The sequence below is a fragment of the Hippocampus comes genome, unplaced genomic scaffold (genome assembly GCF_001891065.2).
Source record: "Hippocampus comes isolate QL1 unplaced genomic scaffold, H_comes_QL1_v1.1 scaffold117, whole genome shotgun sequence".
In the NCBI taxonomy this organism is placed as follows: domain Eukaryota; kingdom Metazoa; phylum Chordata; class Actinopteri; order Syngnathiformes; family Syngnathidae; genus Hippocampus; species Hippocampus comes.
The window spans coordinates 905530-925154 of NW_017805225.1; the positions used below are offsets into that span (position 1 = coordinate 905530).

At 45.4% G+C, this 19625-nt stretch overlaps 1 protein-coding gene across 2 annotated transcripts; it reads right to left on the reverse strand.

The window, feature by feature from the left end:
• Positions 1-284: 284 nt before the first annotated feature.
• xrn1 (5'-3' exoribonuclease 1) lies at positions 285-17943 on the reverse strand. Of its 2 annotated transcripts, none has more exons than XM_019869365.1 (40): positions 17725-17943; positions 16646-16878; positions 15655-15752; positions 15443-15552; positions 15232-15342; positions 15061-15146; positions 14333-14420; positions 14058-14226; positions 12921-12988; positions 12095-12232; positions 11854-12023; positions 11032-11121; positions 10647-10803; positions 9907-10026; positions 9654-9823; positions 9123-9240; positions 8683-8778; positions 7786-7889; positions 7548-7682; positions 7302-7464; positions 6985-7098; positions 6793-6891; positions 6596-6711; positions 6318-6464; positions 6148-6234; positions 5217-5352; positions 5014-5070; positions 4764-4896; positions 4559-4628; positions 4224-4419; positions 4041-4130; positions 3869-3952; positions 3704-3784; positions 3452-3595; positions 3259-3379; positions 2957-3105; positions 2707-2820; positions 2129-2234; positions 1423-1619; positions 285-1300 (listed from the first exon to the last, which is right to left on the reverse strand). In XM_019869365.1, the coding sequence occupies exons 1-40, from the start codon at positions 17797-17799 to the stop codon at positions 1010-1012; spliced, it is 5031 nt and encodes a 1676-aa protein (XP_019724924.1). In that variant the 5' UTR covers positions 17800-17943; the 3' UTR covers positions 285-1009. The 2 variants fall into 2 exon arrangements, with proteins under 2 accessions (XP_019724924.1, XP_019724925.1); XM_019869366.1 differs by having other exon boundaries at positions 5014-5065; positions 5215-5352.
• Positions 17944-19625: the final 1682 nt, after the last annotated feature.

Sequence of the window (19625 nt, forward strand, 5' to 3'; positions counted from 1 at the left end):
AAGATTGGCACCAAACCGATTGGCAGAATGTTTCCGAAAGCGTCTCATCACCGCGGTATTTCTTTTCTTGAACTGCGGTTGAAGAAGCATCGCTTTGCTGATATTCTGTCCGGCTGCCGCAAGGCGGCGCTTTCATTTCACCAGCATAGTACACAAACTGCATTCGATCACAGAAAGAAATCCATTTCTCCTCTTTCACTTCAATTCACTTCAACGTTATAATTAAAAAAAAACGCAGACACCTAAAAATGAACTCATGGGGAGTGGAAGGCTTTTTTTTTTTGCATCTGTACAACATCAGCTCCATTGCGCTGACACAGTAAGAATAAGTATGTCGATGTCTTTTTTTTTGGTGGGGGGGGGTTCAAACAAACATCTAAACACTTGGCCTTATTAAAATGAGTTTCCAATTGTAAAAAGCCTCTCGAGTGACCTTGGAATCTTGTAGTGACAATAGAATTCCATGAGTTACGCTACCAAGTTTTACTTTTGGGTTTGCGGCCAAATCCTTAAAATGATAAAAACACAGTCACAAAAGCAAATCAATCGTCCGAATGGAGCTATATTTCTCAATGCATCAACACACCATTCTAAAACGGTGCGCTCTTTATACACACCGGTCTTTAAATAGTAAAAATCAAATTAGGAGCCAAAAATCGAACGATAGCAAAGCGTGAGCTGCCATCACTCCTCATTGGCACAATGCAGGACAAAATAACTCCAGCCACTGTTCCGCTTCTCTCTGTCTCTATTCGTACATGGATTGCGTCGTAGACGTCAGTTCGTCGGACGGGCGCTGATGCAGAGTTAAGGCGATGGCTCACGCTTCAAACTTTAGGCCGTCGTTTGGGTGAGCGTGTTGCCATTGCTGCCGTCTTGAAATTTGTGTCTACGTCAGCAAAAATCCAAAGTAACCAGTTTTTTATGCTAAAAATCTGACTCTGAAATTCACAAGGGTGTGACTGGAAGATCAATCGGTCAACGGACTAACAGAGCTGACCGAGCAAGCTCACTGGTCTGACAGCTGAGCTGCCTGAAAGTTCACAGCCAGCTTCCTGTGCTTCCTTTTGGAGGCGGAGCCAGGGGCGTGGCCCGCGGCCGGCCTATTTTGCCGAGGGGGCGTCGTCGTGGAAACTGACGCGGATGGAGGAGCGTTGTCGTCCCTGAGGCATCGAGACTGGCCTGGAGGTGTGTCCTGGCCTCTCTGTGCGGTTGGGTTCCCGGTCAGGCTTTGGGCCGCCGAGTAAAACTCTCTGGTGTCTTGGGGCTTCTTGTTGGCCGACATTCGCTTTTTCGTCACCTGTTGGGAGTCCAAGAGTTATTTTAGTGTCAAGAAAACAAAAGTGGAAGCCAAGCAGCCTGTAAGAATGAAATGCGTTCAACGTGGGAGGTGCCAGAGTCTTTGCCGACTTGGACGCTGACCTGTAATGGGATGAACTGGTGATGGGAGCCGACGGGCAGAGTTGGGACCGGCTGTTGCTTGGCAGCACCAGGGACTGTTCCGGCAGCTCCATAAAATGGTGGGTTCTGGTGGGGGAAAGGCTGGTGGTGGGGGGGCAGAGGCATTCCCCAGATAGGGGCAGCAGGAGCGTAACCTCGCGGCGGCATCAGCAAAGCGCCTACAGAGAATAATGCAAAGTGTCCTCGTCAGTCCCACGATTGCTTGCTCATGAAAATCCCAAAATGCAAGGGAACGGACACAGCAAAGTGAGCAGCGTTCTCGCAAGTTCACTCGCAGCCTCGTGCTCTTGGATCACAGCGGATCACTCAAATGAGAGATGTTTTATCGGTTTTACATTCCCGGAGCCACACTGGCCGCCAGGAACGACGAACGCAGCCCTTCCTCGATCACGAGCGTCGTGTCACACGTTTCATCGAGCCCAAATGAACATGGCAATGAAGAAGAATGGAATTTTCAAGTTGGAATGAGTGAAAGTGCGCTTCATTTTTGAATCTTTGGAAATATTGAGTGGGAGAGCGCTGTTGAGAATGAACCAACCACATTCAACCTTGTATGAAACGTGAGTTTAGCACGCGGCTTGGCGCCATTTGAAATGCCTCCGATGAAGCCCCCACCCACATCCCCCCGGTGGCTTGTCTGCAAGTGTGTGCAAGGAAATGGCCTGACCTGACTGGTTGTAGACGGGAGGCATGGCTCTCATGGCCGGGGACTGCAAACGTGCCACTCCGTGGAACAGGGGCGGTTGAACGGGGAAACCCGATCCCAGGGAATTCTAGCAGGGGGGAGGGGAAAAAAAAGGTTTGACAGTTATACTTCTCATCTCGTTCCAAAATAAAGCTGGGTGAAATGAAAGAAAATGAGAGTAATATGAGGTTGGGTTGTCTCGTATGATCTACAGGGAGGCCCTGCTGAAGTGTAACGCTCGAGGATGAGAATGACAAGAGATAAAAAGTCAGAAAAACGCCATTATGGGGTTGGGAATGCGAGCGCCGTGAGCAGGAACGTTTTTGTCGACGGTGGCGACCAAAACTGCGATGGATGCGAATGCGCTTCTGAAACCTACCAGACAGACGGAAGGCAAATTGAATAAGGTAAACACCGGAAAATCTCTCATTTGGCATTTGCACTTATCTCAAGAACGGTCAATTTTGGCCGAAGAAAAAAATGGAAATCCCCCACTGGGTGGTAAAATCTCATCCTAGAACAACGCACAACAACAACAACAACAAAACCGTTTGCGGTACCAGTCGTTGCAAGGCAAAGAAGGCGGCTTTCTCCTTAGCGTCGTTTTCCGAGTGACACCGAGGCCCGTGAACGGTCAAACCGTTGGACAGCTTCACCTGACACACGACGACACCCTGCAGACAGGACAGAGAGAAGGCTGAAGCAACCGCAATCCAAACGGCGCCTTGATTTCCGATGATGACCGCACGACCGCAGTCGGGCCAGTAGCGACACAGGACGGCGGATGCGAGACGGCTCGTGAGGTCTTACCTGTCTGTTACAGAGAAAGCTGAACTCGGGTGGCGCCACGCCTAAGGCGACGCAGACGCACGCCAGCTCGGCCACCTTGCTGGACTGGTTGAGCGGCACGGGAGGAGACGACGGCGCTCTCTCTCCATGGGCAACCGTCATTTGTGCCGCTGGTCGGAGAGAAAAGGAACAACCCGCTTGAGCGGTAGGCATCGCCTCTCATCTGTCTTGAGAGGCTCTTGACTCAAAAGCCAGGAGACGGGACTCATTTCGCTAAGGTGGGGTCGGCGACGAGCCGGCGCCAATGAGAATAAGCCAGGTACCTAATTTTTTGGACTTTCTCCTCTTGTTTTGCTTGTGGTCATGGGCAGTCTCCGGAGGGGCGGGGCTTCCTCCTCCAGCGCCGTCAATCTTCAGCATTTCCTTCAACACCATGGTGCCCTTCTGCAAGCACAGACCGTCGGAACGCAATTGATGGATATACGGCTTTGCTCGCGTTGCAGGACGGCCACTCACCATGGCGAAGGACTGTGGTGATAGAGGCCCATCAGATTGGCCGGCGGATGTTTGGGAAGGCGCCGGGGGTAGATTTTCAGCAGTCTCTTGCCTGTCCTTGGAGATCTTAAGGCTGGCTATCAGGTCTTCAAACTCCGTTGACGTCTGAGTGAATCCATTGCGTTAGACAAATAGGATGAAAGAGTCGCACGCCAGCCCAACTTGCGCCCCGCCAAGACCACCTGCCGTGTGCGTGTGTGTGGGAACGAATACCTTGTGGACAGTGTTCTGCTGAGGTAAAAGAGAATTGGCATCTTCGTTTTTCTTCAACAATCTAATGAGACCAACAGAGGCCTGCAAAGTGTACACAAACACAACCGAGAATTTGAGAGCCGCACGCGTCGCCGCAGACTGACATGTGTCGTGATGGAAACCAACATTCTTTTGCCAATGAGCGGGAGGTTGATGGGAAGGGGCGCAGTCTTGCAAAGACTGCCATACATTCACGTACGCCTCTTTACTCTGCAACGACAAAGTGGAGAAAATGTCTCGGTTTTCCAGCGGGTGCACGGCGGCGACTGTCCATCAAAGCAGAGGCAGCTGCACTCACCTTGTCCGGCTGCTTCTGGAGAGGAGCCTTCGAGCTCGAGTTTTTGCTGCCTCGGTAGGCTGATTTCCCCTCACCGTGTTTGTCGTTATGCTGGGACGGTCGAGTTCAAGGGGATGCGAGAACAAAACGGAGTCATCAGAAATTCTCCCAGCAGGGTCGCAGAGGCGAAAGAGCGGCTCTTACTTGCGCGGAGATAAAGGGCGAACGTGGGGAATGGTTGAGGCTGGCCGCGAGAGGGTGCGAGTTGCAGCCGCCGGCGGCGGCAGGCTGAGGTTTGACGACGGCGGTGAGTTTGTGGGACGTGGGATCCGTTCGGGCGCCGTGAGACAGATTCATTAGCGCGCAGGGAGGAAGGCGGTAGCAACGAGGCGATGCGCACCTGAGGATGGCACATCGGTCCTCAGCGCCGTTCGACTGAACTTCCTGACATGGTTCGATCCTTTCCGACACTAAAAGCCACTGAGGAATTGGCAATCATCGAGTCACATGGAACGTGTGACTCGGTGGGCTCCCGTTACCTGATATTAAGCCCTCCCGGAAAGTCTTCGTCAAACAGCACCTCATAGAGAACCTCGTCCTCACGATCAGCTGAAAGGCCAAGCACATGTGCAAAGTCAGTTCTTGTCTTCTCTTCATCCTTGACCTGGCGGGCGCACGCCTGGATTTCTCCCTTGCCCCCCCCCACCAAATGAGACGGAGCCATTTGAAATCGCACGTCGTCACCTCCTTTCATGCCGATCACGGTGCCTCGGAGACCCAACGGCACCGTGAAGCTCTCTCGGACGTTGACGACGCGGTCAAAGAGGCGATAGTCGGCCAAGGGGTCCGGGACCACCCCCTGTTGCTGCTCCAAAGGCTGCATGGAAAGAGAGGAGAACTCGGATGCCGGAGAGAAATTGAAAACAGAAACCCCACCAATGCAGAGAAGAAACAGACTGATTTCGCAACGCAAAAGAGAGGAAAGAGTACAAACCCGAAAGAGGAGATGCGCCTTGACGGTGTCGCGAACTTTCTTGCTGCTCTTCTTCACCTGCGATAGATAAGAGAGCCGGCCAAAGGGAAAAAACGGCTCAATGTAGTCCAGGAAAAAAATGAGAGATACTAACAATAGTGCACACAGAAGAAAAGCCTCCGTGTGTGTGTGTGTGTGTGTGTGTGTGTGTGTGTGTGTAAGACCTTTGCTTTCTCCACAGCCTCCTCAATTTTCTCCACAATTGCGGCGTCCAGCACTTGCAAGTCACATGACGCCCTGCTGATTGAGCTGACAGGGTGACTTTTCAGCCACGTCACGATTTCAGCCACCTTCTCTGCTCTGTGGACCATTCGGAAATTACCAAAAAAAAAAAAAAAAAAAAAAGATTTGAGTTCCTACGAATTCGCAGCACACTCTAAGACAGACGGGTGGGCAATCCCAGACCTGGAGGGTCGCTATCCCGCATGTTTTCCAACTCTCCCTGTTGCAACACACCCAATTCGAATGATCAGATCATCAGCAAGCTCTGCAGAAGCCCGGCATTGAACCTGTTCATTTGAATGAGGTGTCTTGCAACAGGGAGAGTCGGAAAACATGCGGGATAGCGGCCCTCCGGGGCTGGGATTGCCCACCCTTGCTCTAAGATGTCATCATGGTGGCAGTCGAGTCCTGTTGTAATGAACACGCGCTCGAAAGATACTTTCAAATATCTCTCACGGCTGTGCGGCATGTTCATGTCAACCCTGTTTTGGGTCCGACGTGGGCGCGCGTTGTGCCCGCTCGCCTCAACGACTTCTTAAAAAAATAAGAAGACTAAATCTGCAACATCCACATTTTGACCCGCAAAACCGCACCTTTCCAGCCTTGTACTACATAAAATTTTAAGACCCGGATCGAAAACCCCCGGACTTGTTTCCAAATTCAGAAATTCAACGCTTTTAAGACTTTTTAAGAACCCGCAAGAGCCCCGTTTGGAGTCAGGCCGTGACCTAACGAAAGCGAAAAAGTGAGGCTCTGTCAATATTTTGCAGATGCAAGTGGAGTTTTGTTGTTCATCGGAGGTTTTCCAAATGTAAAATGAATTTCTCCTGCGTAAAAGCCAAAAAAGAAGGTATGAGACAGGCTTGCATTTACCCGTTGTCTTCTCCGGGCCAGATGTCGTCTTCATAGAACACATCGTCGTGACTGTTTCTTGAAACCGTGTCAAACACCTCCGCGAATCTATTCAATCAAGCATGCGCAAGTCAGTCAAGGCAATTCCAATCAAGTGTTCCGAAGCGCACCCTCCCGAAATGCTTTTTCACCTTTCCAGGTATTCGGCTAAAAGCTCCTCCACGGCGGCGGAATAAAGCCATTCCTTCTCGGTTCTCTTGGTGTATCCGGGGACCTCCTCGTTCTTCTTGTTGAACTTCAGGTTCAAGCCGACATTCGCTTTGTGCTCTCCACAGGGACTAAGGATGAATTTGTAGAGAGTTGTCAAGCACAAATGGAAGAGTGGCGTAACAAAGGTAGTATGTTGGCAAAATCCACCGCAGTGTGTAAAAAAGGGATCGCTTTATGGTCTGGAAATGAGGCTACTTGCTTCTTTTTCGATCCTCTGCCAATGAAGATGCTTCCGGAAAAGCGGGACACAAGGTAGCTGCTGATTCCAAGACGGGATGCCACAACGTAGCCGGGGCTGTACTTCACGCAGTACTTCTATCACATCCAAAAGACAAATCCCTTCAGAAACAACATTTGGAGACACGCTTGAAGTGGATGAGCGTACGTGCGTCTCACATGCTGGTTCTGGATTAAAAGCTCTAGTTGGGGCTCATGTGGCACGTTGAAAACCACACGCACACGCCCGTCTTTGATGACGTCACTCGAATCTTGCACCTGTTTAGAAGGTACAACGAGTGATGAAAACGCAGTTGCTCGTGCCGCGATGAGATGCAAAGTCTTAGAACTGAGAAATTGCAGAGAACCCACCTCGCCCATGGCTGCATAGTAGGGGTTTCCCACCATGAAAACGGTGCTGAGTGGAGGATAGAGGTCTTCTAAGCTCTTAAAGCAGGTCACAGATGAATAAAAGGCCTCGATGTCCTAGGAAAAGGAAGGACCGAAATTGAGTGCGGTAGATGATTGTGCATGATGTGCCGCTCTCGATGCTCTCAGCCACATGAAATGGACCTGATTTTTTTTGCCTGCAATTTTGTCACGAATGAATGAGAACGGAAGAGAAAAAGCTATTATTATGATTATTAGTGCGAGTGAGAGCTAACGTGTTTGGGCTTGTGGACATGTACCTGGACCACCGTCTGGAACGCAAAAGGAAGGACCTGCTTAGCCCACTGTTTCTCCAACTCCACCACGCCGTTCGATTTGGGGATGTATTTTCTTCCCGTCAGCAGCTGTCCATATAGAAGCACCGTTGTTTGATTGACGACAATGCCTTTCCTCTTCAGGTAGCTAATAAAATAGAAGAGTCAGAATAAAGGACAGATGCCTTGATGCCATTAAGTCACTGGAGGTCTTTGAAAATTGAGCCTTACTGTTCTGTTATTCCTTGGATGTCTTTCACCCAGTCCCTCTGCTCCTTGTCTGAGAGGTAAGTGACTCTGGTGGGGGGAGGGGTGGAATGACTGCGGTAGACTCGTTGGACCCCTGGTGGTTCTTCGAGAGAAAACCTTTGAGGCATTCCAAAAAAAAAAAAGGATTCAAGCTCACTAGATCAAACGAGCCTACTTTCTAAAATCTTGGTCCCAAAAAATACAGTATATATATTTTTACCTGGTGTCTCCATCTGACACGGCAATGATGCGCGCTTCCTCGAGATGTGGCCAGTTGACAAACACCGACTTCCCCAGTACTTGTTCAGCAACGTCATCACAAAGCTATAAATTGTAAGACGGGGCACAGGGTCCGGGGCAGATGAGTGGCTCGCAATAAGCAGGTCATTTTTGTGGTCGTAGTTTGCAGTACAGCAGGCATTTCTGCTATTTTGCACCAGTGATGTACTGTTGCTATCCGACGTAACTAAATATTGAACAGAATGCTGTCTAGCTGGACTTGACAATCGCATCGACTTGCCGGTCCAATTTAAAATCCTTGCCCGGTTTAAGAGGCAAGTTTGAGATTGTTGGCTGAAGATAAGGAGCCAAGGGGACTAAATACGCAGGATGGGATGTCCAATGGCCACTGGGACAAAACAGCATCATTTCTGTCTTCTTTTCATTGAAATTCAAGAAATTTAGTGCCACCCAGGTCGAGATTTCCTCCAGACACGATAAACATAGTCTCAATGAGAAAGCGTCTTTTTTGCTCAGCGGTACATCAATCTGACAGTCATCCGCACAGCAGCGGAAGGAAATACCATGTTTCCTTAAGGTGGAACCCAATAGGAGCAGATAGAGAACAGCAGAGGCGCCAGAATTGAGCCCTGTGGAACACCGTACGACAGTGGGGCAATTCGTGACTCAGAGCGACCAAGGTGAACAGAAAAGGTTCTGCTAAATAGGACCTCAACCACTGGAGGGCGCTACCACAAATGCCTTTCTGATGGCGGCAGTCAAAATCAATGATTCTTTTTTTCCAAAGGGAGATGTTTCAATAGAGAATTACATTCCCAACTGTCTTCTTGGGCAATACATAAGGTGCTGTGCTACAACAGAGAAGACAATAGCTTACCAATTCTTTTTCCTGAGTGGGGAGGATCTCCAGCATCATATTGTCACCTCTGCTACTTTGCTGGAATACAAGCACCCCACTCTTCTTCATGTTGAACTAAGTACAGGTGAAACCATGAATGAGAGAGAAGAAGAAGACATGATCACAGATGTAATAAACAATCTGTCTCTAAATGTCGTCTGCTCTTTTTTTCGCCCATAGAAAGTACGATGAAACATTACTGTCCCACTGTTTTTCTCTGTTCTTCTATTCTATGCTGCAAACAATGGCTACTCTTGAAGCTTCAGCTCTATAGCAAAGAGTGTATAAGGACCATATACAGGACCGATATGGCCATAAAAAAAAAAAAAAAAAAGACCATGAAAACGAACAGCGCCATATGTTGCACCGCCCGAATTGAAAATGGCCATCGGGTGATGAAACAAATCGGCATCATATACCTTGTGTTTTATATGATGTAGCGTGGGGAAGCCACAAAAATACAGCGCCGAGCGATCCACACTCCTGCCAGTGTGGCTCAGTGGAACTTGCCAAGCGTCCAAAGGAATGTTCTCTTTCCTGGAAAACGCAGGCACATTGTAAAGTAACTTGCAGCAGACATTTCGAAGAAGAGCGGCTGGATGGATGTGCGAAAGGCTGAGCTATCGATCTGCAGGTCTGAACATACTCCTCTTTTTAGAGGTGGCAATAGCAGCTCTCTTCAGCTGTATATTAATTACACGAGCTAGATTTAGGTAACGTGCCGATAATTTCCGCGAGGCTACAAAAGACACGCACAAAACCATGAAGGCAAAAAGAGAGCAATGTGGCAAAGGAACAAGAATGAGAATCGATTTGAACAACATGCCACCCTGCAATCGCCGTGGGTCGGCGTGATTTATGTTTGCCAGAACAGAACAAGCTACGCTTTGGGAAATCTGACTGAGGTCCGTAAACCAGTGCGAGAGTGAAGGGCTGACGTGCGCTGATACCTGACATGGCAGTGGATGATGTTTGGGAAGAGCTGAGGAATAGCGGAGAGGTATGTGTAGTCTTTCTCCCGCTCGTACGTATAGAGAGCGCATTCTGAATGATGATTCCTGGCTTTCTCTTCTTTGGTCAACTTGGAATTGCAGCTCTCCATGGCTGCTAACAAACACCTCTGTTAAAAAGAGAGGGGAAGAAAGACAACAACACTGGAGAAAATGTCCTATAGCGTCATCCTGTTTACGCGTGTACTGGTACCTCATCGATGAAAGGAATGAGCACGACGGCCTCCCACTCCTGCTGTTTGCCGTTGAGGTCTGTTTTGAAGTCTGTCGGGTAATACTCAATAATGGGCGATGTGTCACTGGTCATCAGGTGCTGGAAAATCAAAAGCTTTGTCACCACGTCTTGCATTGAGTTGTGTCTTAACGTTGTTCTCCTTCCTGGTAGCAACATTCAAGAATTTACTTTTTGACATTAAAAGGACTGGTCTGTGAATTAAACAAATTGTTGGAGGATGGGGGGGACCAAAAAAAAACAAAAAGAAAGGATAGGTCTTGGAGCGACTCTCCAACCGCTGCGACAATGGCCTGGCCAAGCGGGAGTGAGAAGAAGAGCGGACATTCCACCTTGCGGAAGAAGAAAATTGGCCCAGCTCCGAATTCTGACCTCAACCGAACGGAGATGCTGTAGCCTGGCCTTTAATACAGCGAGTCACACAAAACATCCCAAAATACGGAGGAACTGAAACTGGTTTGCAAAGAGCAGTTGTCCAACATTCCTCTTGACTGTTGTGCCCGACCTGATCTGCAACTAAAGAAAAGGTTTGATTGAAATGACTGCTGCCAAAGGAGGCTCAACCAGTTATGAAACCTTAAGGTTCATATACTTTATCCATGTCTAAAAAAAAAAAAAAAACGAAAAACAAAACGCTGTCTTATAATTGGACTTTTTTTCTTGCCGGCTGTGTGCAAGAGTACACTAGAAATGTGTGTTACCCTGTAACATTCAGGCAACAGCTCCATGCTGGCAGCGGGCAAGACTGCCAAGAGTTGCTGGAAAGGCATGAAGGGTTCCCCGAGTTCAAAGGTCAACTTCAATTCTGAAATATTTCTGATGTCGGACAGGAACGGCGCATAGTGGTAAGGGTAAAACCTGGAGAAACAAAAAGAGCATTTATAAGTTTAAAATGGTGGCAGTTAGGACAAGTTTTTAAAAAATATTACATATATCTATGAAATTTTATAGACCTTGATCCAGCCATTCAGATTTACGATAAGTTGTCATTAAAATTTGACCAAATTTGGCAATCACGTACACACACACATACACACACACACGCACACAAACACACACACTTTAAAAATGGGCATAAATTCTCACCAGCTCCAGGATTTCACCCCATGGTAATAGTAGTGGAGAATCCACTGGATGCCTTCAACATAACATTTGGCCTGCTTGGATAGAAAAGCACTGGAAAAGAATGAATACAAACATCTTTTCAGGTCACATACACATTGGATACTTTGCTCATTCATAATTTCAGGGATTAGAATGAAAAACTATCGCATGGGGGCGGTTCCCAGAAAGTATAGTCCAGGAGTGTGTCATGAGAGCCCAATAAGAAACTTGCTGAAAATCCAGGTCAAATACTTGATATTTGCTTTCAATTCCTGCGGCGTACTAGGAATCAAGACAGCTCCCTCAGCCCCTTTGTTCACAAGGGATTTTCTTTCATCTTAGACAGAACTTGGTACTTGAGCACCACGATCTCAAGTAAATCATTTTAAAAAATAATTTTGACACTTGAATAGCTTCATGACAAAGACATTCAGTTGCAAATGAACAATCGCACGATGAAAATAAAGTGAATGGTAAACAACGGCCGTCATGTTCGACTCGTTACTTTCAATAGACATGCGGTAGATGGCGTTAAATAAACAACAATCGCTTCACAAAATAGGACAAGCCTGCATCTAAACTTTGCGCCTTTCAAATCGTGCTGAGTCACTCACAAGCAGACAATGAAGAAATAGTGCACGCAACTTGTGAAAAAAAAAACGGATCCTGCCTCCCTCCCGAATACTCTACTTGCTCCCCCTTGTTAGAATTGGTCTTTTTCATACCAATTGCGAGTGGGTGCGTGGTGCAAAAAAAAAAATATATATATATATATATATATATATAAAAAAAGAGAACCCTCACTCAGACACGACGTCCACCCCCATCTTGGTCATATAGTATGTGCGCTTGTACTGTCTGAACTCCGTTTCAAACATATCATCTTCCTCGTCATCCTCCTCGACAGGAGGCACTTCCGCGCCGTCTATCGCTCGATCAGAGGACGTGGATTCCGCCAGAGAGAGAGAACAATCCTGGAAAACACACAAGTGGGGTGATTAGCGCAAGCAAAAATCACTCCGGGTTTGGTCACCTGCCGTCCTACCTCTTCCTTGTGGGTCTGTTTACTGGCAGCTTCCATCTCCGCTGCACGGCCCGCCGCCTCGTTCAGGTACTTGTTACCAACTTTGCTCTCAAACCACTTCAAGTCCACAAACACCTCACTGAAATGTTCACGATCAAACTGGACAGAGGTCGTGAAATGTCATGCAAATCAAATGGCATTTTCTTCACGCTCTTAACATCAAGTGTAAACACATCCTGTATATGAGACAGACTGCAGACTTTTGATGATACAAATTGTGCAACATACATATTTCCCAAATTGCCATTCGGGCCAGTGCGCGGGTGAAAGAAGGCATTCCGAAGTAGATCAGACATCTCCGATGAGTCTGCCACAATACATGCGCTTGCGTGTTAGGTGTTGAAATGCAAGTGCTATTTTTGCAAACACAGCCCGAGTCGATTTTATTTCAATTCCTATCTCGAAGAGATTTTATGTTCGAGTTCTACATTTCAATATGCATGTTAAATATACATGAGAAATCAAAAGTTCAATTGCTCCTAAAAAGGTTGTCCTTTACTCTATGCTCTAAGATCAAGTCAGCGGCACATCAACAAGACGTACATCGAATCAACACAGTCAATTAATGATCCAGATCAGGTTGACATTTTACAGACCCTGCTCCAGCCATTCGGATTCTCATTAAAATTTCTGACCAACTTCGGCAATCATGTGTGTACACGCGCGCACGCACACACACACACACACACACACACACACACACACACACACACACACACACAATCAAGCAAAACCCAATCACAATTAAAAAAAAAAGGGGGAGAATCTCCGTTTGGAAAAGACGCACCTCAGATAGTTTCTCCAAGTATTTCTCAAAGTTTCCAAGGTTAAGGTGGCCCTTCTCATTCAGATAACCTGAGCACAAAAAGAAATCAGTTTGGTTTTACGTCCAAGTGATGAGCAGCAGAGCCAAGTATGCAAGTTTGCACCCCCATGAACATTTGCCAGGTCTTCTCCGCTCATTTGACCGATCGAGCGGGCGCTGTGATTGGCGGAGGCCGTGAAATGGTTTGCGTCGGCACCTCCCCCCAATGGAAAAATTTGAGGCTTGTCGATGCAAAGACATATCATGAGATGGAGATGAGAATCCGTAATCAGTGGCAAACCCATAGGGTCGCAATCTGGCCTCAAACTCCATCCTCCAAAATGAGAGTCTACCTTCCCAAATTGGGGAGTACAGCAGAGAGTCGATGGTAACGGCAAAATAAATTGTTTTTTTTCCCTCATGGATATGCTCAGCTCTGTTCACCCGACCCAAACGTGGGCCACATGAAGAAGGGTTCAGTCTTTCCAAGACTTTTAGATTTATTGACAAGTGTTCGAACAAAGAAATAATTGACCAAACACAAATGTCCGTACTTTTTGTTCAAGTTTTATACTAAGGACCGGGAATGGGCCGCCTGCAATGACCAGGGCCACATGCAATGAATTTTGGAAAATAAAAAAAAAAAATTTTCTTCTCTGTTGTAGCACAGCATTTTTTTTTTACAGTTTTAAACTGTAATAACAGTGTTGGCCATTAGATGGCAGACACTGCTCAGGAGAGAGGGCATTTTTGTTTGACATTTGGTTAGTAAGTGCGCAGGAAAATAAAAAAAAAAATTTTTCTTCTCTGTTGTAGCACAGCATTTTTTTTTACAGTTTTAAACTGTAATAACAGTGTTGGCCATTAGATGGCAGACACTGCTCAGGAGAGAGGGCATTTTTGTTTGACATTTGGTTAGTAAGTGCGCAGCACGATGTCAGATCAAATCATTGTGGCCCATTCCATCGTTTGAGATGCCCACTGCTGCTCCAGACCATTTCAAACATTGTATCGTATGAGGCTCACTAGTGAAATTAAAACCACAGGAGAGTCAACACAGTGTGTGTGATTTTAGAATACTGTTTTTTGTTGTTGTTGTTGTTCGTGTGTGTCTCTCACCATCTAGGCCGGGTAGCACATTGATGTAAGTCTTATACAACAACGGCAGAGCATCGTGATTAATGTGAAGATGAGGAAGGTGAGGGATGAAGTCGTTCCCCACGAGGAAGCTCATCAGAATCCAGTCATCTATTATCTGCTCCAAGTCATAATTGGAACCCAACTGATGCTTTAAAAAAAAAACAAAAAAAAAAAACAAGCATTCATGGAGTTCAATCAGAAGAAGGCAGGCTTTGTGTACATTTAGGCCATGATGTGAGTGTCTAATGGCCTACCTGAACCTCAGAGAACTCATAGTGAATGTATTCCCTCATAAGAGACAAGTGAAGCAAATGAAACGTTGTCTCCTCAGGGGCAGTTATCCTGGAAGGGATGAGACAGACAGACGTGACTTACTCGCCAAACAGATTCCAAGCAAGACCCCATCAAGTCATTTCCATGGTTCATTTCTCAATCCATAAAATATAGTTGAAGACAGGTGCTGAAAAGGGGCAAAGGCTGAGAACATCTCTTCAAAGGGCAGGCAAAGCCTCTCCACCCCGCATGTGAAGCGTTTATTTAAAAAATACATAAATAACGATTACATTGAATTCCTTTTCATTTTGGCTCAGATCCGTGCTTCACACGGATTTTCTTTCTCAGAAATACAGTATATCACTCGATTCGATACGGATCTCGGTATCTTTCAAAGTGGAATGAATTGATTCCATTAGATTTGATGCACTGGCATCTTTTCAATCAAAAAGGATTTTCTGGTTCAAACCGTTTTTGGGTTACAGCCTCACCGGGTGAGCATTTTTGTTCATTGCTCAACCAAACAAGCACTGCTCAGTCAGTCAAGCTAATTGGGAATTTCTCAATTGCGAGACGAATAAAGGTTTTCTTATCTTAAATCAGCTGTGCAATTAAAAAAAAAAGTATATCCATATGTAGAATGGAATAAAAATTCAGACTGATAATTCAATTTTTGTTGTTTGTTTTTATCAAGAGCAACTATTCAAACCTTTTCTGGGATTTCTTTCCTCCAAAGCGGACCTCTTCTCTGAGCAGGGAGAAATTTGGCTCATGGCTGGTCAAACCCAACATGATCTATTAATAGGCCAAAAACAACATGAGAATCCTGAGAGACATCAAAAATCAATCACTCCCTCAATCACATGGACACAAATCATACCAGGTCGGCATCAAGGCCATATAAGCAGTGGCGGGTGTTGGGGTCATGAAGTGGCTTTGCAGTCTCTGAACGTATGAATTCCATGATTTTATGCTCGCCCTCCCCGGGAGTCTATCAAAGGGATGGAAAGGTTCCAGATTGGTCAGCAAATCAATCGTGGCAAGACATTCCTTAACCCTAAACGTATTAACATTGACAGATGCGCACACACCTCATGACCTGACAAATAGATTTTGACATTCTGCCAAAGTTTGTCGGTGGACAGTTTGTTGTGGACAAAATACTTGAGCTGCTCTTGGAGTCTCACCATGAACTCTGTGCCTGCAAGGAGATGACCAACTATGTTATATTTGCTCATGCTTAAAAATCAGATGGTGTATAGTGAGTTTATTGCATTTTCTATTGTCACCCTATAAGGCCTACCTGGGGTGATGCCGTTTGAGTCGAAACGAGCTTCTGTGGGCAACACCTCTCCTTTATCCAGAGCTTTTTTTATTTTCTCTTCTGCTTCTTTTGCAGACCTTCATACACAAACACATGAGCAGAGATATACATCATGTCTGTAAAACTAACTGATGTTTGTTCATGAAAATGCGTCAATTTATTCATAGGACCAAAAAAAAAAAAAAAAAAAAAAAAAAAAAAAACTAACTATCAGACCCTCGTAACAGACAACTTCCAGTGTCTCATTCAAGACCTGTGTAAAAATATGAAAATCAAGGCAGGCTCCTGGAGAAGAGCTGGTCAACTTTCCCAGCATCGACATGGTGACCTTAAGCAAGGCATCAAACCCATAAGTTCAACCCCCGCCGTTTCTTTGTGCCTTTCCAATTTGGCCTCATGCTTTGATTATTCTTTGTGGGGTTGGCACTGGCCCAGGAAATCTTTTCGACAACGTGGCTAAACACCTTCAAAATCTTGGAGTCACATTCGAGCAGAATTTGCCCCAACATCGTTGGCGCCGCGGTGCCGGCTGTTTCGCCATTATCTTGCGAAGTATGCATGCACACGGCAGAGACATGCTAGCCCAAAGAGCACATAACACTTTGGGGAAGATGTATTTTTTTGGGTTGTAGACAGAATTTGACGGCTTACTGCACATCGCAGTGGGACATATGCGCCAAATCGCCACAGATAAAATGAGGGCACTGATGTTGGTCCGAGGTTGCATCAGCTCATCCATGAGTGAGAAGTGGTCAATTCCGATTCTGACCACGATCACGTGGACTAGCTGCACATTTTTCAATTTTACAGCGGCTAGCTAACAACCCTTTTAATTAGTCTGTCAGTTTTGGGTCACATTAAAAAAAAATGTATTAGACTTTTCCACAAAAAAAAAAAAAAAAAAAAAACAGGCATTTGAACAGGGGCATGTCAACTTATTATATCCGCTGTGAATCTTGACTGAACCCACCGAAATCTCCGTCCTCTCTGCTGGTTCATCTTTGCCCTTGGTGCCACACCATCTACTGCCATGAAGAAGACCTTGCGTGGCTTGATGATTCTAAAAAGCACCTCCAAGTAATGGAAAATGTCTGCAAAAATTTTCTCTTCAGAGATGCGGAAGTGAACGTCTTCATCATTTGGATGAGAACACTGATGGATGATCCCATTCATGTCCAGATAGAGATTGTCAAATTCTGGGATCTGGGAATAAAACAAACAAACAAACAAACAAAAAACCCTTTTGTCAATAAAGCCACCTTGCCTTGCCTAACAGTCAGGTAAACAACCACATCTGGAAGGACCATGTGTGATGATCTTATGTGGGCAAAACGCACACCTCATAGGCATGCTCAGAATGGTGACTAGATTTATTTGGAACTGGTCTCCCTTGTGAGAACCTGATTTTCTGTGTCTTGACCATGGGAGCGGAAACAGAACTATGTCCACAAAAACATGATGATCGCACACGCTCACACCCAAAATGATGAAACAGTAACTCAAGCTGCGCAATACATTTCACCGGTGTAACCCTCCTTTAACAAAAATAAAAGAATTTGGGCAACGTTTGTTTTCGCTTTAAAATATCTTAATTCATCATTTTAGCGTTGGTTGCCGTCAGTCAACGATATATATTTATTTGGGTATTACATGACAAGATGGACGCAGCTGTCAATAATGAGAGGAAAACCAGATTTGATCGCCAACGCAAATGTCTATCAACGACTATCGAATTAAGCACAATAAAAGTAGTACTCAAACAATTGACTCCACGCAAGAATTGTTTTCACAACCATTGGGTTTAAATGACTTAACACTTACTCGGCACGATATATCATCGCGTAATTGAAAACCGTAACTCAACAGCTGCTAAAACAGAAAAAGGGATGCCAACTTGGGGTGATATTTATTCGGGGATCAAACCTGTCAAGTGCACTAAAACGTCAACAGCCCGTAGTAAAACAAACCGATAGCCAAGCGCTATCCATGCTAACACTGCTACAGTCGGCAATTGAGCAGTAACGCTCTCCCCGGTCATCATGATCTTACCTGATGCTCCTTGACAACTTCACTGAGGCAAGGATAACGCTCTGAAATCCATCGATAAAACTTCGGGACCCCCATATTCGCTGAAAAACCAAACCTAGACCTTAAAGACAAAACTGAGAGACCGCGTAGAATTAAATTGTGCAAATGGAACCCACTTTGGCTTCCAGCAGCCGCAATGTCGCTGTTGACCGTGGTGCGTCTGCAAAATCACCCCGCCATGCTGTAGCCTACAGAACGTTCCTACTTTGTCATTGTTACGTAAACGGACGACCAAAAATAAAAGTAACAAGCAAAAATAGAGTTACGAGTACACTACTACTACTACGACTACTACAAATAATAATAATAATAATAATAATAATAATAATAATAATAATAACAACTAAAGGACGCGGGTGACTTTTTTATAGCAGCCTGTGGGCAATTAATTATGCAAAAGATGCCACATGAGAATTAGTATTGATCCATTTCGAAAAAGCGTGTTGTCTTGTTTTGATAAAGTCCTCCGTGTGAAAATATGGAATGTGTTGCTATAATTAGGAAATACTGTACTACACGATATGTATTAGAGGCCATCATCAAAACTATGTCATGCATTGTATTACATTTAAAAATGATAATTTTGTGCACCCACTGGTAACTCATTTTAGTTGAGATTCCTGCAGAACTGAAGTCACAGGAACATCCAGCTGCTGGAAGATGGTCTTTACCTTGAACGAATCATTTTCTTTCTATTTAAAGCAACTCTCTCCTTGCTTCCTCTGATCCGTGTCTAGAATGGTCCACGCACCGCCACCCTTTGAATTGGCTGGCTCACTGACTGATTACAACTTTGAAGACACATGATGAGAATTAGCAGACAAACCTCGGTTTAACACGTCCCTATAGTCAAATTACTTTCAATCGTTTCTAGTGGTACATCATTTTTGTGCAGGCTTTTTTTTCATGAATTAAAAAAAAAAGTACAATTGTTTTGTTGAACCACAATTGAAAAACAATTTCTGATTTTCATTTGTTGATTTGTATTCAGTTTGATTTATTACTTTGGTAAGATTCAAGTCATTTGTGTGACCGCTGCGGGTCTGGATTTCACTAACGGAGGGTTATCAACAATTGTGTGCGTGGGTGGCACGAAAACATGAAAGTGGCAGATTTAAGCCTATGGGACAATCTTCGCACCCAAAAAGTGTGCAGCTTCATGGATTGGAAATGCTTCTTTAGGGTGTTACCACCACCTTCGATGACGTCTGTTGTCACGGCGTCGTGCGGCAATCGACGAGAAAACGCTCATTTATAATGACGGGTTCGTCAAATTTTGTTGGAGTCTCTGGACACGAAATGACCAAATATGAACACATGCATCTTCTAAACGATTGTGACATTTTTTTGTGTTAAACCAATCGAATGAAATCCAAAAGTAAACACCAAATGATGTTGGCCTAATTTAATATTCGCTGCGGGTAAGCTTCGAAGCAAACTTGGAGAACGCACACTCGGTCAACATTTCCACAGAATAATACAAGTTGCAATTGAACAATAGTTTGTCCATGAATATGTCATGACAATCCAAATTAAATTATGTTTTCCCCAAAGAATCGGAACACACAATTCTCGCGATCTGCAAGAATCTTGTTTCCGTGAATGCTTTGAGGTTTCAAGCAATCCACAGGGCACTCTTGTTCGGAGAATAGCCGCTGGATTAACATAACGGGCGTTTGGGGTTTGAACACACACAGGCATCTGATCTGTGGCAAAACGGAACACTTTGAGCATTACCGTTTCGAACAAGGCCAAAAACACACATATGGAACCCATTAGCGCGGATCGCCGTAAACACATAACCACCACCAAAAAAAAAAAAAAAAAAAAAAAAAAAAACATGAACGAAAAACTGGGGATAT